Genomic DNA, 18,646 nt, shown 5'->3' with positions numbered 1-18,646 from the left:
ATTTGTAGCGTATCAGTATCTAGTGTTTAATTTATGTTGCATTTTATGGTAATTATACCTACATAAAAATACTTCAGACTTAAATGACGTAAGATCAGTGGCGGCCGGTGGTTTGTGGTTTCGGGTGTTGCAGTACGAACGATCGGAGACAGAAGATATAAAGTGGACTCATTGACTAATCAGTATAAATTTAGATGCAAATGCTATGTGACATGTTAAATTAAATAAAAATCTGTTTTCAAAAAATAAAAAATGCAGAACATTTAATCCAATTAATCACCTTATTTAATTAGTAAGTTCATTCTTCTCTCTTTGACTGGAACAAATCTGCCTAATACATTCTGGTTGAACTCTAGTATTCTTATTGTCAGGTCTTTTTCGATGGAAAGCATAACCAATGGTGATAACTTTTCTTGGGACATTCAATTTCTTGAAAGTTTCAATTCTTTTTGATGTGAAAAAAGAACTTTTCTTCTTTTACTGACGCCATAGGTACAGTTAATATTAATTGCAGAAGCTTTGTAGATTCACTAAATATTTTTTCTAGATTTTTGTGAACAATTCATTCTAGTAAACTCAGTCCCTGACAGTGATCCGAATTCCTCTCCAGTGTAGACTGAAGAGAGTTCGTAGCAGAGATTAATGTTATAAAAAAAATGTACATTGAACACGCTTTATTCACAATTTATGTAGGAAAATTGAAAATAAATTGTGGAAATGTATCTAGTGCATACAACATTACTGCCATAAGATGTCCTGTAAATTTAAACCGTTTTTTTTTTCGAACACACTCCTGAGTTCCACTTTGCTTGTTTTGTCTAAGCCTTAATTGTAAGTTTTTCCTCAGTTGAAAGCTGGGCAATTTTTTTGTAAGTTATTTACAGAAAAGCACACACAATAAAATTAAATCTAATAACTAATAACCAAAACAGCTGATACAAAAGAGAACTAGTATATGAATTGCGAATGTCACATATTCATACATAGGGCTGTAAACTGGCCGGATTTTCATTGGCCTGGCCGGAAAAATTGATGTTATTTTGATTAGAGCCGGTGACGGGTACAAACTTCTCACCAGCCCCTTATAACCGTTTTTTTTTTTTCAAATTTGTATCTAGTTCGAAGTATAGATATTGAAAAGTAGCTGTCATTCTGTAAACTCAAAACTGTTACCTTTCACCATGTATCAATGATTAATATATTTTGTTCACCTGTTTAGAAAATTTTAGAGAGATGACAGGGACTGTATCAGAGAAAATTTGAAATTTATTTTCTAGGAATTTTATACATTTATTAAGAGTGGAAAAGACTTCTTAAAGCAATTTCCTATAGTTGAAGCAGAGACTATATGTTTAAAAAATGAATTTCATTTTCCAAATCCAAAATTGTCTCGTAAAGATTATTATACTTTTGTTCATCTGTTTCGATAATTTTAAAGGAATGGTAGTTAATTGTAAATACAATAAATTGATCAATGCCGATTGATCAATTTCAGTTCCTCATTTATAGCACAATGTATCTATTAAGGTTATTAGTGAATGTTCTAGGAACATACGGAATATATGTGTTAATGCACTTTCGTTCACGATAGTACATTTCCTTTCCATGGATAGGTCCGTACAGAGATACTTCACGCTGAGACCTAAATCACAGAGAATTTTAAGGAAGTGTCGGTTCTTTTTATTTTACAGAGTTGGCAACCCTATTCATATATCAACACACACACACCCACATACTTGTGCGTAAAAGAAAAAAAGAACTACATTCCAAATCATCCGTCTTGGTTGTTACGCAATGCACGATGAACACAATATACTTCCACATGAAGCGAAACAATGTTTATCAACGTTCTGGAAAGCAACCTTGAAACCCGCCAGATATAGGAACAACATGTTAGCTGGGAGGGGTCCAAAGTATTTGAGGAAGATCCAATACGTCTACGTAATAACGAACCTGTCTTTTACTGTACACGAAAAGATAAGTAATTCTTAATTACTGTCACCTATATTTTTAGAAAAAATGATAGAACGATTATTTTTATAAGAAAAGTTGAGTATATGATGAGCCGTGAAATAAAATATTTAGCTTACATCAATCATTTCTCTGTTAAACAAGTATAGTTCGTTAAGAAAGTCTACAAATGCTAGTCGAGTTTCGAAATTTTGGGGAGGTCCGGACCCGGTGGACCCCCCTCGTGGCTACGCCTCTGAGCATTGCTAACTAGTCCCAAATTCAATGTGGCGTTCCCCACCATACAGTTCTATCAAGAGTATAAAATATACTTATTTTATAAAAGAAAAATGAATATACTAAAGTACTATCCACAGAGGGGGGGGGGGGGATTCTGCATATTGAATTATTAATATATGGTTCACAAATTACTGTAGAAGAAATTTTCATTATCTATATAAGCTAAGAATTAACTTGTAAATGCGGTTCTACTTTCATTTGATTTCTGCTCTACTATATATTTTCTTTTTTATTTTGTAATTCTGCTATCACTTTTTTTAATTGTCATTATATTGATTTGCTTCAGTATTAGTACCGTAATATACAAATATGAATGCATAAAAAAAAATTCCATTTGTTAACTGCTAGTGAAATAAAATTTAGAAATCTTATTTAGCGCGAAAAACCTTCTCGTTCACTGGAAACCGTGCTGTGTTGCAGAAGTACTGCAACGACCAGTCCCTTTAACTTCTGAGATAGGGGAAAGGAGACTTAACATTTGCTCCAATTCCCGCGCTGAAGGAATCTGGTCGTTGCATGCTGGCTGCAACACAATATAAATTAGAGACTCTGTGACGGATTATTTTTCGCTTTTTAAAACGGATTAACGAAACGGACAGTTAGAGAAGTAAAAAATATGTTATTTAAAGTATATATGGGAGTATTAGAAAGTATTTTTTCTGTTCTTTACTACTATTGCTAATAATATTTTTTTCTTGAAATACTTTGGTCGTTGCGCAACGCTGCAACACTAACATTAGCCGCCACTGCGTAAGATACATTACAAATGACTATTTGAAAAAAAAACGAAATTTAGAAAAAAAACGAGAGGCAATGTTTTTCTTTCCAAAAAAACGTACATTTCTGAAAAAATACGAACGGTTTTTTTTCTATTTACAACACTAGTTGTGGGTAGTTAATGGGGAGTGCGGAGTTGAGAGGAAAGAACAAGCGAAGCGAGAAGCCGAAGTAAGGTGGGATAACGCACTACTAGGTTTTAGGTTAGGTTATGTTTACTTCGCACTTACCTTAGTACGTACTTAAGTTTGTTGAGCTCTCCTATCTCAAGCAGAAACTCGTGAACGATTGTTGGTGGTCTTTGTTCTTTCAATCATTCACGAATATTCAAAAGATTAACCTCATTATCAAGATTATGTTTTACAAATGTTAGTACTGTCAATTCACATCCAGCGCAAAGACCCTGTACACTTGCAGGCATGTTTACTCGAAAATTATCCACAATCCAACCGTCCTGAACCTAGAGACAAATAGTTCCCTCTACTTGCGAATTAGTCCCGTCTATAACCGCTTATCAAAAGATATTACACATAAATTACGCTTCACTTACATGCTATCAAGCACACAAGCAATCAAATTATCAATTTCTTCTAGGTAAATTTTCAAAATTTTGATAAAAATGGAAGGGCAACTTCGGAAGTGAACTCTAAACAAGAGCCTAAGTGAAGCTGAATTTCCTTATTTCACAGTAGATCATCTCTCGTTCTTGATCTTAATGTTAGCACACATGTGGGACTATTAAAACATATATATTTAAATTCTAATTCGTGCAGTTAGTAATACCCATTTAATAAAATTCGCCTTTTTTCATGTATATTACAGAATGTTAATGTGTATGTGTGTGTGTAGAGGGGGATAATAGAATTAAGTAGAAGCAAAATACTTAAACATTCAAGAGCAGATATGATGAATTGCTGATGTTACTATTTGATGAACTATAATATGGTTGGCTCGGGCCCCCCTAACTTCTACCGGGCTCCCTCTACATTTTTGGGCTGGCTACGGACCTGTATGGAGGGGATTGTCCGTAGGGTCCACACTTCTTCTCCTCGTAACCTCCGATGTGTATAGACTATTGTATACATGTAGGCATTCATTTTCATATGTTTATGATGACGACGACGACGATGATGATGATGATGACATAAAAGTAATACAACAATATACGCCCCTCTGTGAATGCACTGCAAAGTCCAGTTTACGACTACACATTGAAAGATCAGTTCAGGAAGGTGGGGGCCATTGCTTCCTTGCCTTTCTACTCTCCACCCATGTACTTGACCATGTCCATGATATATTACTATTGTATTCCCCTCATGTCCGGCTCGTGTGTGTTCATACCTTCTATGGAACTTTTCCTCTACGCTATACTCCACGTTACCCGCCCTCTTCCTCTGTTGTTACGTGCTACGCTTCTGCCCTAACTTGTCAGAGTATTGTCGAATGCAATGTCACATTGTAGTATATTTAACAGCGCTTCTATGCATATTTTCATCGAACTCGCGCCATATTTCGTCTCATTATCCACGACGTGCTGTGTCGGCAATGCCCCTACTCTTCCCCCATAAGTACGGAACGTTTGCAATCGAGGGTTTTTTCCGCCTATGGATTTTCGTGTTCACTAACAGAAATCGTTTGACCATAGTCTCGTTCCATATTTCGTGTGACACCACAAAAAGTGTCCTTGTCAGTGCAAGATTTGTTGAGAATTTTGAATCTTCAGAGCACCAATGAAGATAATTGACAGTCAAAGTAGAGTGGCATCGAAAGTGGTTCCAAGGTATAGTGAAGTGGACGTAGAAGACAAGAATTATGTTGACAAAGTAAGGACCATTTCGAAAAAGATCAAAGAAGATCTGACCAATTAAGATACTAGTTTAATGTTGCTTGTGAAACAATGGGCTTTGCGACTAAACTGGACGTCGTCTTGAAATGAAATTCGACTAAAGGAATGCTGAAAAATACCCTCAAATTTGAAATTGAGAAAATTACCTATACGATCGCCACAAGGACCTGAAACCTTTTAAACTAAGTGAGGAAGAGTGATCAATTTTACAGGAGGTTCAGAGATCCCTAAAAATAATTATTTAAGGAAGTTTCTTAAAAATTCGGGAGAGATTAATACGTACGAGTAATACTTCCGTTTCTTATAAGTGTAAATATGCTACTGGAGAAAATAGAAGAAACCATTAAGGAATTAGATACCAAAACAGAGAGAATATCTACAGTGATGAGGTAATTTTACTTGCTTAGAAAAGAAATTTCAAAGACTAACACTGTACTGCTGCTGAATCCGAGGCACAAATTTAAAGCCTTTGATCCTATGTCCTGGGGTCGTGATCTAAAAATTCAACCCTTGTCACTTTGCATAGAATTGTCGAAGATGTATCAAAATAAGAAGACTAAAACATCAGCGTCGTTGTCAGATGATAGTGTTGAAAAAGTAACTGATATCAAACCATTATTCAGAAAAAGGAAAGAACAAAAAGCTGATGATGTATTGGCGAGCCACCTACCTTCTACTTCCTCTATGTGATTGTCAGGAATACATTTTAAAATGATATCAGTCACATGAGTATAACTTTTGAGTTCTCTCCTCCATGGCCAAAACCTTGTTCAGCGTAACAGCTACATCAGTTCTCGCTGAGAGGTTGCACCCTAAGGCTGGATTCGTTATGAAGAAACACAGGAATATTTTGTCATGAATCAGCCTGAAGCCTTCTGGGCACAAATTTTTGATTACAAACTGGAATAAAATTTGAAACCAGCTGATAAGGCTACTGTGGTTAATGTTAATCAGTTATTTGTTTATTTTCATACTTTTACTATTTCAATTAACAAATCAGGTGCAAAAAGCAGTAATGTCAACTCCAACTAAGCTGCGTCTTGCTCCAAATACTGCTTACGGACTGTTGGCAGCTCCGCATTTGTAGCTCACATGGATCTGTACAGGTGAGGAATACTTATAGACAAATGTCCATTGCATCATTTTATACTTGATACTTTGAAATTCATTTTCAAACTCATAATAAGTAATTGTTATATTATAGTAGCTGGTCCCTCCGTAACTTCATCTTTTATTAATTACTCTAATTTCTTACTTCGCCTTCATTCCTTTTTTCGTGTCCGTTTACAATACCACCCAGTTACTGAACGATACCTATTGGCAACGTTGTACAAAATGGCAGTTCGGGAATTTGTCCAAAATGATTCGTGAGAGTTTTGTCAACTTTCGCAGTTCGGACAATTTGTCCATTGGAGGATTTCTTTAGAACCATAGTTACGGGGATTTGTCCATTTTTGTGTTTTGGGCCAGTTATGCATTAGAGTTTTTTTCATTGGGTAATTTGTCGAAGACGATAGTTCGGGATTTATCTACTTTCGCGTTTGGGACATTTTTTCCATTGGATGGTTTGTCGTTTGAGGAATTTATTCATTGGAGAAATGTTCTGGGCTGACATTTAGAGTAGAAAGAAAATATTTCCTGTATAATTATGAATTGTCTTCTGCACATTATGAATTGTCTTTTTCGTGTCTTCTGCATATCTCGAAGTAAAAGTCAAAATAAAATTATTAGGTATTCCACTTGTTGGCAGATCATGGAGCTGATGAGGGTCATTTTTAGGTTCGGATTTGGAAATGTTTCTTCAACGATTCTCCATCTTCAGTTTCTAACTCTGAATAGTTTCATTTATTCTTCAAATCATCGATCAGTTATGTTGTTTCTCTTCCTACTCCTCGCTTTCCCTGCAAGCTTCCGTTCACAACTGTATGAAGAAAACAGTTTCTTCGCAAGATGTGTCTAATCCAATTGGTCTTCCTACAGAGAATGATTTCTACAAGCATCTTCTGTCCTGCCTATTTTAAAATATCTTCATTCCTTACTCTCTCCGTACATTTTATTTTCTTCAATTTCCTTCAACCCAAGTTTCGAAGGTCTCTAAATATTTCTTCTCTAACTTCCTTGGTGTTCAAGTCTATGATCCATACAGTCTAATACTACATATGTAGCACTTGACCAACTTTTCCTTAGTCCAATATTAATCTCTGCTAGTAAGAGTGATCTTTTCTTGTTGAATGCCTCTTTAGCTATGGCAATACTTGACCTTATCCCTTTGATGCAGTAAGCGCCTTTTGTCAAAATACTTCCCAGAAATTTGAAATTATCGACCTCTTCAAGTTCTCTCTGTTCTACTCTGACCTATAAGGGCGCGTTCCTACAGGATATCGTCATGACTTTCGATTTTTCGATGTTGATTTCCATTCCTTATATTTTCCTGCTGTCAACTGTTTTATACATCTTTGTAGTCCTTCAATTCTAGCTATAATAACCGTGTCGTCTGCATACCTGACCTTGTTAATGATTTTCCCTCCAATTTTGAAATATCCAATTCCCATTAATGAGTTTGATTCCTCTTCCAGTTTCCACACCACTGGTTTATCCTTGATAAAAGCTCAAGTTCACTCGTTGTTCTTTGTAGAAAAAAATACAGGTTGCTAATGTGTAGTCGGGCTGTCCACTTGACCCCTATTTCTTCAAGTATTTTCGAAGTTTGGTCCAATTGACCTGGTGGCAAGCTTTTTGCCCATCTATGACGCACAAACACAACTTTATCTTTACATCGAGAACTCATTCTGATATAATTCACACCAACCCAGTGGCATCTCTGGTGTCTGTTCCTTCCCGGAAACCAAATTGATCTTCCTCCAACATCTTTTCTATCTTACTTTCAGTTGCCTGTTCAGTATGCACGCAGTAATCTTTCCAATGTGGAAAATAAGGGTAATAGTTTTCAAATCACTGTACTACTTTGCTTGCTTTTTCTTTGTTAATGGAACCATCAAGAAAATTCTTTGTCCATTCTTCGCTCAGGGAAGTCTTGTTAATAAGTGAAGTCAGTACTTTGATATTACCTCCTAATTCCTTGAGCAACTACGCTGTTATATCGTAGTCCCCAGTGGTCTTGTTCCTTCGTGTGTTTTGGATATCTTGTAGTTCTTCACTTTTCAATATACTATGTCCTTTTGCTTCATCTTCGTCTTGTTCCTCTGCTTCGATCACAATATCTTTGGGGAGGTTCTTCTGATCATACAAATTCACTATGTATTCCTCTCAAATTCTAAGGATTATTTGATAGTCAATGACCATAATACTTTGTTGATCTTCGATTTCGAAATAATAAAATATTGTTCTCTGGTATCAGTCTATTGCACCTTAATAGTCTATTTTCTAGGTGAATTAGTCTATTTTTTTATAGTCTCATTACTAGTTTGTTCATTAGTAGGTATTCTAGTTTCGACGTGATCGCGAATTGCTGAAAGTTTTGCCATGATTACTTCTGGTACTTGATACTTCTATTTTGTTTGGTTTTTAGTTCAGCGTCCAAAGAAATGAAAACCGTAAATTTGATATATTTTGTAAATTTCTTGCATTTCACATTTATATTGTAATGCTAATCGATCTTTCTGAGATGACAATTATACCGGGCAGCGCACGAAAATCCGGGTGGCCCGGCACGCCACCAGCATATAGAAAACTATATACAAAACACAAAGGTTTGGTTAGTGAAATGCACTTACTTTACGTACGTACTTACTTTATTTACTAAAGTGATCTTGTAATCTTGTCTTTTACGATAAATGCTGAAAATGACCACCTTGTGCTTGAGTGCATCAATCGCCAAAATCTCATTACGAATGTTGTCCTTCAGGTCTTCTAATATTTCAGGTTATTTGCTTAAAAGTCACAAGTATTTAGGCCCGGCGAATGAGGCGGCCACAATTCTTTTCTGACAGCCCTTTCTTCTTTGAATCTTTTTTGAATAAATGGCAGTAACTCGCGTGAAGTGTGACAGGTCGCCCCACCCTGTTGAAAGAAGCCATAGGAACATTCATGAGGCGCCAACTCAGCTTAAAATTCCTCAAATATTCGCATATATACTGCCGTCCTAACTGAAAAGACCTTAACTCTACATTTTTCGAAAATCGAGATATTGGTATGGGAATGTTCGTAGTACACTTCTGCATCTATCTAAAGTAAAATTGACGTTCTTTGACCAATAGGTAGGGGGTAATGACGTCATGAGTGTTTACCTTATGTTCAAAACTGTAACTGAAAGTAAGCAAAAACACCTTAAGTGGCAATTCATAAGCAAAAATATTTAACTGTATTACCACACAAATTATAGATCGTGAAAATGTATTTCATAATGTTTTACTGAAATACAACAAATTTGAACGTACAGCCTAAGCCAAAACGCGTTCTGCTTATTTTCTCGAGAGTATGTGAAATGGAGTTAAGGCTTTTCGCTTAGCACGGCAGTATACAAAACATTGTTTTGTGCTGTTTCAAACAATAGGGAACCCACAATTTGATTTGCTGACACAGCACACCAGACTTCTATTTTCTGATCGTTAAGAGGTTCCTCATGAATCTTATAAGGATTGGTTATTGACCAGTAGCTGCTGTTTCCGGTGTTTGTATGTCCTGTCAGATGGAACCAGGCTTCATCACTCATAAAATACATCATTGGGTGCAACATTCCATTATGAACCATTTCAAGTAACCACGTGCAACAGTTCACATGTTTTTGCTTATTTCCCTCCATTTTTTGGACACATGTCACTTTCTACGGCTTCATCCGTAGATCTTTTCGGACACGTTGGCAAGACTTATGCGAAATGTTCACTTGTTGCGACAATTTCCGTGTCGACTTCTTTGGACACTGGATCTTTCGTGTTTGAATATCCGCGATCACAGGAGTGTACGGACAGACGGAGCTCGATTCTTTTCTTAGTTCCACACTGTACCTGTAGTACGCCACTTCTTCATCAAATCCTGTATACTGCTCTTTGCCCGTACGGAAACGCCAGGGAACTTCCTTTCAAAAATGTTCTGCGTTTCCTTAAATGAACCGGTAGACACGTACGCCTCCACTATTGCGTTTCTTTCTTGTAGAGAGTACATTTCGCTGAGATTTACTTCATACGTCTTAACAAAGTCTTCACGACTTTCGTACTGAAAACTGACAACACACTAGACTATCACAACAATACACGATAATGCTCAATCTGCCTGTCTGTGGCGGGCCGGTTTTTCATGCGCTACCCGATAATCTAGTTTCTTTCTTTGATAGCAAATTATAGACACGAATATGAAGAGCATTGTTTGCCGTATAAAACTTTAATATTTTCCTTCCTTTATGACAAAATCTTGAAACCCTTAAAACCCTAGCGTTGTCTACTAGCATAAAGTATATGTAATCAAATCAAGTTTAAGATCAGTGTTTTTGATGTCTTGCAGGTCCTCGATTGTTCAGGGAGGAGAACCGCAGAACGTCACGTATTCAGTAATTGTTCTACCAGGAAATGTAACAGTCCAATACCCCAAAAACTATGACGATAAGAAGACTTTCGCCTGTTCCAACTGCAACAGAATCTTTAACTCCCAAAAACATCTGTTTCAACATAGAAAGTCGCATACAGGTGAAAGACCCTACGAATGTATTATTTGTAGAAAATCGTTTTTGCGTAGAGAACATCTAACACGTCATTCAAAAACTCACACAGGCGAGAAAATTTACAAGTGCGGAACGTGTGGAAAGACCTTTTCCCGTAATGATAATTTACTAAAACACCAGAAAAAGCATGGAAGGACAAATCCTTCTCGTCCTTTTTTACACATAAGTGCGACAAGTGTGAAGAAGCCTTTGCATCCAGGAGAGAATGGCTGTCTCACATGGCAAGTGAAACTCATGACAATCGTACAACCGAACTCTCATCTTGAGTGCAAACTTGTCATCATTTTCATACATTACAAACATGAGAACTTGTCAGATAGTAGTGTATAAAGGTAGAATAATTCGCTCTTGGTGCAGATGAGATTTCAGATTTGTGGTATGTGTGCTGTCTCCGTAGATCAAATATATTTTTGAGTTTATTTAATGAAAGTTTTATTTTTATAACTTGTGAAACGTTCACATTCTTTGAATTAACCATTGTTACATGCTCTTATATTGACGTGTAATTTTAAATTTATTTAAATAATTTACTTTTTCAAAATAACTTTACTTTAGATTACATCATATTAATATTTGACGGTTGAGAAGTAATATGTGACTTAAGTGTTACCAGTAAAACCAACGAATGTGACTGTTAGTTGTGGATGGTTTAAGACACCATTAGTTCTTGGAGTCCATCTCAACGAAAATTAGGTAACATAAAAAGATATTACTCTGAGAAGTATTTAATTATACTCAGATTTTGTATGAGTTGTTAGTACATGCAAACAGTTCTCAAAATTGTGGTAAGATATGAACAAAATTCAACTTAATGCGGCTTCAGACCACTATCAGCCGTCGTGACAGCTTTTGTTCGTCGTGGAATGGTCCCATATGAGAGATGAGTCTTCAAAAGAGTGCTTTGTTACTTCTCTTACAGCAAGCACTTACTTCCGTTACAGCGGACATCTTACTCTGAACGTGAGCACAGTCGTTCAACAATGCTAAGGTTAGGGAATTCGATGGGACAGACCAAGTGTTTTAGTTCATCCGGACGTCCATGAAACTATGAATTAACAGCTTCGGCAGTGTGAATTGAAAATTTTTCTTAGAAAATTGCGCCTTACTTCGATGCAACATCTGGAGTATAGGATGTGTGCAAGAGGATTGCGCTGGCTTACTGGTGGAGGGATCAGCTCTGGCACGTGGTACCCCTCGTTTGATCCCAACTCCTGCCAAGTGCACTTTCTGGGAGACAAAGACCTTGTGCGTGTTTTCTGATCACCGTTTCATATACTCTCGATGAATGATTGCGGGACGTTATACTTTATATTTACGTACTTCCTCGTGTGGCATCGAAATGAGACTAGGGGAAATTCTAATCAGGTTTTATAAGACTATACCGCAGCATAAATGTGTTGGATGAAGGATTAATATTATTTCAATATCAAGTAACGGACGTTTCAATTTAACATTTATTTTCAACAAAATTTTATATGTAAATTCCAACAACAAATCAATGTCTTTAACAAGAATCGTAATGATAACGAAGAATATGTCACTCCTTAATACATCGGAAACGTCCATTACTCGATGCAGTGTTCATCTCAATATGTTTTAACGAGCATATGAGGGAAATACACAAAAGAATTTAAGGTAGTACTTTTGAGGTAATTGATTATCGAATTGGGTATATAATGCCAATTTCCTGAATTCATTTAATCAATATACTAATAGCCCATATTGCCATAACCAATAAGATATAGCCAATATTCTTAAACTACAAACAAAAAGAAAACAAAAATCTAAGTAATTATAATTAAAGATAACTAATTGCGATATGCTTATATGGATTAAATACAACTTACAATTCCATTATCCATTCGTGCTTTCAAACGAACACTACATCTGAATAAAGAATAGAATTTCCTTTTTACATTTTTTAACTGAAGCTATACATCCAATATGAATTGACTACCGCAAATATATGTGTCTCAAAGATGAGTTGTATTACGTCACTTCAAGAAGTTCATAAACCTGCCGCTAGATACCACTATGTCTAAAGCTAACAGTAGCAATCTATCAAAGGAGACCTCATGCGGTGAAACTGATAACTATTCATTCACAATATCACTACTACTTAATAATCACAAACATTACTCTTTTTTTTTTACAATGTTCCGTTTCAACGTTAAAGTTAATAATAAGGTGTGTACGGTACATGAAATGTTCACATACTCACTAGTTGTAGCACATCGTGTGTCATCAGAGGACTCATGGAATATTATGAAATAGCAGTCCTCAGCGTCACCGCCATAATATGGGTGTCGTTTCGCCTTATTTTTGCCGCAATGGCACCTGGTTCCGAACGCATGGTTTCTAGCCAAGAGAAAATATACTGGGGTACACAAAACATTACTGTACGAAAATTTGGACTTTACTGGGGTATGTGGGCGTAGACCCTGTCTTATGATTTTGGCAGGGGTACCTTGGCGCACCCTCAAATTTTAAGAGAGGTGCATAAGATTGTCTACGTTAATTTGTAAAAATTGTCAAATTTAAAGATTTAGTATGGTAGCATAGGACGGAATATGCGCCTCTCTAAGTTTAAGAGTTTCATCTTATTCTTTCGTAAGGGTAAAAATTGCCAAAAATTCAAAAATTCGAAGATTTTGGCTTAGTTTATTCTTTTTGCTGAGGCTTCAGTACCTTTATATAGTTACATGGATTACTATAGGGCGTAATTCCCTTTCATATGACATACATACGTACCGTACCCTTTTCAAACTTTAAGAGGGCACATAGAACAACTCCTTAAATTTGAAAATTAGGTGACAGAAAAGTGACGTAGTAACATGTTGACTTCCTTTTCTGACGTTTTTTTTTTTTTTTGAGTATAGCGGCCTCCATAATGAAGATATCGCTTTACTTCTTTTTCAATTGAAGAGAATGGAGTATTAAGTTTGTATAAAATACACCATCAACCAGTTACAAATAAAAATTGCACAAATGTGCAAAACGTCGTGACCTACGCACAGTGAAATGGAGATGGAAGTGCTCGAGAAGATGGAATGGAAATGGGGATAGAATGGATATGGAAGACATCGAGAAGAAAACGGTAAATTCTGATCTGCTGTTGCATGTGTATGCTCGAAGAAAATTGCGTGTATAAGTGACTTCTGCTGTTATTTCTACATTGGAACCGAGGTTTTCGATGTATCGGTATCTTAAAAAATGTAATTAGTGTGACGTACGCACATGTTTCGTCACGTACGTAACAGCGTGCACTTCGACTAGAAGAAACAATTGTGAAGAAGACTGAAAATTGAAAGTCACAAAGCTCATTGGAACTTGAGAAAAAAAGAAAAAAATACTTTAGAAAACGCGAACAGAGATCGATTGGATATGTTTTATGTTTCAGCCCGACTGCATATGTTACTACAACATAACTTCCGTTCTTGATGTCAACATTTTGGGAGGGAAGCAATTCGTCACTGACACTTTGCGAAATAGTTTCCTCAGGTTCATCCGGATCTGAATATGTGTCACTTCCGCTGCTGCTGAGCAACTGTTCACCTGGCAGTAAATTGCAATGTGCAATTGGCATGAGTTTTTCAGGATCGGCACTTGTGTTCTCATGTATCACAGCAACAAACCTTTTAACGGGAACAACGTATCTTGCGGACTTGATTTCTTTTAGTTGCTGCAAGCTCACGTCCATGAAGTGTGTAACAAACGGAAGATCGTACTTAGCTATGTCTTGGTGCGATATAAAGAAGCATTCAATTTGCTACGTATTTTTGACAGCGACGGAATGGAAATCACTAGCATTTTTCTTGAAGAACACAGAACCAAACTTCTCTTTTCACCTTTGCTCCAACTCCATCATATGCCTCCTTTCCGTGATACCTTTTGTGAAAGTTCCAGTCTATTGGTATAATTTCATTTAACAGCATTAGATAGGCCATGGATTTACGGTTCTTAGAATGGTGGTTCACTCCGTCTGTACACAGGTGAATTTTTTAAATGGGCACTTCCGGCAAAAGACAATTGATGATTAAATTATTGAAGATGGCTACTTCGAAAGTATTATTGTTTTCCGTGCCAGATATCACTACGTAACTTCGCTCTTCATTGTTGACGTATGCTACCGCGGTGTAAATGGTGACTGTACAGGTAGGATTGGCTGCATTTGACCAGTGGGCGGCCATAACTTCGTTTTGATGTTTAATTGCGTAATTTTCTGCGAAGTCTGTCTGCAGAACCATTTCATCAACAAAAGCCCCATTTCCATTTCTTCTTTGAAGGTTCTCAGTTCCGGGTTTTGTCTTCTTACATTGTATGTGTGACGTCAATACACTAGCAACTGTTTCTCTTTTTCTGTCACATATGAACAGTTTCTAGTTTGCGTCTCATCTACTGATAAACTTCAATCAATTCCTCAGGATCTTCTGGTTCACACAGCAGTCCTTGTGATTTATATTTTGACGTTCATACAGACCATGCACCTATTCTTCATGTACATCTCACTCTCTGGATCGTAAACACTTCCATCAACAAACACATTCTTTGTCATTGGTAACTGGTCCTTGCGCGACATTACTCAACATTTTGCACTTCCTATTCTCAGCACATAGTTCTTGTAACTAAAACAATACGAATTTATTTCTACACAATTTTGGTGTAAAGCTATAATTTTCTCTGCTTCAGCTTATGCATATTGTTTGTGTGTCTATTTAATTTTCTTAACATTACATAGAGTAACATGATACTTGATATTCAATGGATATTATTCGCTGTGACGTACGTAACTAATATCATTATGTTACATACGTCAGGCATTCAGTTCGTTGGTCACACATATTGGTTAACCAGATGTCGCACAAGTTTGCTGTAAATTCCTACTGTTAGAAGACAATTTATTTGAATAATTTAACGAAAGACAGTTGTACACTCGCTTTTCGTTGTACAAGATGTACTTACCCCCTTTTCCGTGACGTACCTCACATAACACCACGAGTCTTGTCAATTTCGCTGCTACTAGCGATGCCTACCCACATAGAGCTGATAATTTCTGTTTTGGTCTGGAAGGTAACATGCCATAGAGGACAAAATTTCTATGAAGAATGGTTAAAGTATTGCACATATTGTCGCATGGGAACCAGAGGAACGTAACTCCAAAGATGCTGTTTTCGTGTTCTACATGTTTGGACATAATTTTGAAAGCCTCGCCTGTAAAGCTACGAAAATGGAGTAAAGTTCCTCTAGTTCTCATGCAACGACATGCTCAATGCAAAAATAACTCAGCGATGCACCTGCCTTTCATTTCACAACAGCACATTAATGGACTTTTACAAAGAAGCTGATTACAATAGACAACAATTTCATAACAAATTCTGTAAACCATATAACTACACTTCATTCTCTTTTTTCTATAGAGGTATAGCATGTTATGGTGGAAGCATTATAGCTACGCCCTTCAAAATCCTGACTTATTTGCTTTGACCCAATTGTCAAAACACAAAATTTTGTAAATGTTATCTAGGACTCAAATATATACCCTAGTAAATTTGGTTGGCCCAGTGTGTTTCTTTCTGCAAGTAAAAATGTTGCCAAAAATATAATCGTAAGTAATACATTGTAACACGTGTTAGGTTATTAACCTTAATTATCCTCGCTAATGAAGCTTGATTACATCGTATGGTTATATGGATGAGTACAGGGATCCATCACCTTTCACAAGACATGGGTATATTTACGTGTCTTTTAAAATATGGATGCAGTACATTGACCCACCTCTTAAATTTTAGAATTATCAAAAAACAAATTTAATAAACGTTTGCTAAGACATAAATGCATACCTCTGTAAATTTGGTTCGTTCAACTTGTTTCCTTCCATGAATTAAAAATCTGTCAAAATATATTTATAAGCAACATGTGACATTTTGGCTGCAAATTTTGAATTAATCGCCCTTTCTGTATGACGTTGGAATTATAAATGTTTCATCTTAAGGTCCATGATCTTCAAACAAATATTTTTTTCAGAGAGTTCAAGAATTTCCAAATTAAAGATTTCAGTCAATAATATTTTATATTAAACCTTTCAAATTAAAAGAATTTAAACAAAAATTTTTCGAATTAAAAGAATTTAAACCCTTTTTTCAAATTAAAAATATGTGAATAAAATTTTCAAACTCAAAAATCATATGAAAATTTTCTTTAAAATTATAGAAAAAATTCAAACGAAATTCTTAATGTAAATATTCAAATATGCAACTATAAAAAACTTCCGTTTTAAATGTTAATTACATCTTTTGAGCAAAACAAACATAATTATGCTGAAATATTAATAATAAGGTAATTATAATTTATTTTCTTTCATTGATAGCAAATTATTTACACAAATATGAAGAGTATTGTTTGCCGTATACAAGTTTATTCACAGATATCTACAAAGATTCTTTATGTCAAAAGCCCCAAATTAAATCTTCAAATCCTTAATACTCTAGTGTTATCTACTAGTATGAAGTATATGTAATCAAATCAAATTTAAAATCAATGCTTTTAATGTTTTGCAGGTCCTCGATTGTTCAGGGAGGAGAAAAGCAGAACAACGTTAGGTATTCAGTGATTGTTCTACCAGGAAATGTGGTAGTCAAATATCCCAATAGTTATTTCGATAAGAAGACCTATGCTTGTACCTATTGCAACAGAATCTTTAACTGCCAAGAACATCTGTTACAGCATAGAGAGTCTCATACAGGTGAAAATCCCTACGAATGTATTATTTGTGGAAAATCGTTTTCGCGAAGAGAAAATCTGACACGCCATTTAAAAATTCACACAGACAAGAAAATTTACAAGTGCGGAAGCTGCGGAATGGGCTTTACCCGTAATGATAATTTACTAAAACACCAGAAAAAGCATGAGAGGACAAGTTCTTCTCTTGCTTTTTACACATGCAGAACATGTGGCAAAAGTTATAAATTGAAACGTAATTATTTAATGCATCTTACTATTCACTTCCGGTCAATTGAAGAAAGACATAAGTGCAACAAGTGTGAAGAAACCTTTGCATCCAGGAGAGAATTGGTGTGTCACATGGCACGTGAAACACACGACAATTGTACAACTGAACTCCCATCATAAGTTCAAATTTATCATCGTCATCATACCTTACAAACATGGGGACTTTTATATATTAGTGTATTTAGCTAGAATAATTCACTATTGGCACTGTTAAGATTGCAGATTTGTAGTATGTGTGCTGTCTACATAAAACAAATATATTTTTGAGTTCACTAAGTGAAATTTTATTTTTATAACTCATCTACCGTTCACATTCTTTGAATTAACCCTTATGTTACTTGCTCTTACGTTATGTTGTAAATTTACGTTATATTAAGTAGTTTACTTTTCCTAACTAATTTTATTTTAGACGACGTCGTATTAATATTTGACGGTTGAAAGATAATGTGATTGAAGTGTTATTAGTAAGAGCAAAGAATGTGACTGTTAGATTTGGACGGTTTGAGAAGTACTAGTTCTGGAAGTCAATCTCAACTAAGATATGTTGCTAGTACATGAAAATATTGAAAATTATGATAAGAATTGAACGAAGTTTAACTTAATGTGGCGTGAGATCACTGTTAGTTGTCATGAGAGCTTGAATTCGTCTTCAAATCGCGCCATACAAGGCATGAGTCGTTTCCAAAGGAGAGCTTTGATATTCCTCAGACAGCAGAACACTTAGCTCCGACAGAGCAGACATCATCTTCGAAGCTTGATAACAGATGTTCAACAATGTTGAGGTCAGGAGAGGATAGAACAGGTGTTGATTTCATCCCGAACTTTATGAAACTACAAACCAACAGTTTCAGCAGTGCGAATTGAAGAATTTCATCTTGGAAAATTGCATTTTACTTGGAAGCTACATCTGGACCATAGGATATGTGCGAGAATACTGCCCTGCCTTAGTAGTGGAGTGTTCAGCCTCAGCATGTTGTACCCTGGCTCGAACCGACTTTGTGCCAAGTGCATTGTCTGGGAGACAAAACACAGTGTGCATGAGTTTTCTGGGTTTTTCCATTTCTTCCCACTTTCGTCATACCACAGATATC

At 36.0% G+C, this 18,646-nt stretch overlaps 1 protein-coding gene across 5 annotated transcripts in view; it reads left to right on the top strand.

The window, feature by feature from the left end:
* The window catches only part of LOC145691015 (uncharacterized), a 220,959-nt gene extending 203,656 nt beyond the window's left edge, over positions 1-17,303 (top strand). Inside the window, exons 5-6 of one of the 5 annotated variants that reach the window (XM_081766533.1) lie at positions 10,331-10,923; positions 17,105-17,240. In XM_081766533.1, coding sequence (XP_081622659.1) covers positions 10,331-10,877 — 547 coding nt within the window. In that variant the 3' untranslated portion in view covers positions 10,878-10,923; positions 17,105-17,240. Of the gene's footprint in view, positions 1-10,330; positions 10,924-17,104 lie in introns of those variants that run through there. The other 4 variants (XR_014132329.1, XR_014132328.1, XM_081766541.1 and 1 more) reach the window with 4 other exon arrangements.
* The last annotated feature ends 1,343 nt before the right edge of the window (positions 17,304-18,646 follow it).

The sequence above is a fragment of the Thermobia domestica genome, chromosome 7 (genome assembly GCF_964235325.1).
Source record: "Thermobia domestica chromosome 7, izTheDome1.hap1.1, whole genome shotgun sequence".
Taxonomy (NCBI): domain Eukaryota; kingdom Metazoa; phylum Arthropoda; class Insecta; order Zygentoma; family Lepismatidae; genus Thermobia; species Thermobia domestica.
This window is presented reverse-complemented; position numbering and strand designations above follow the sequence as displayed.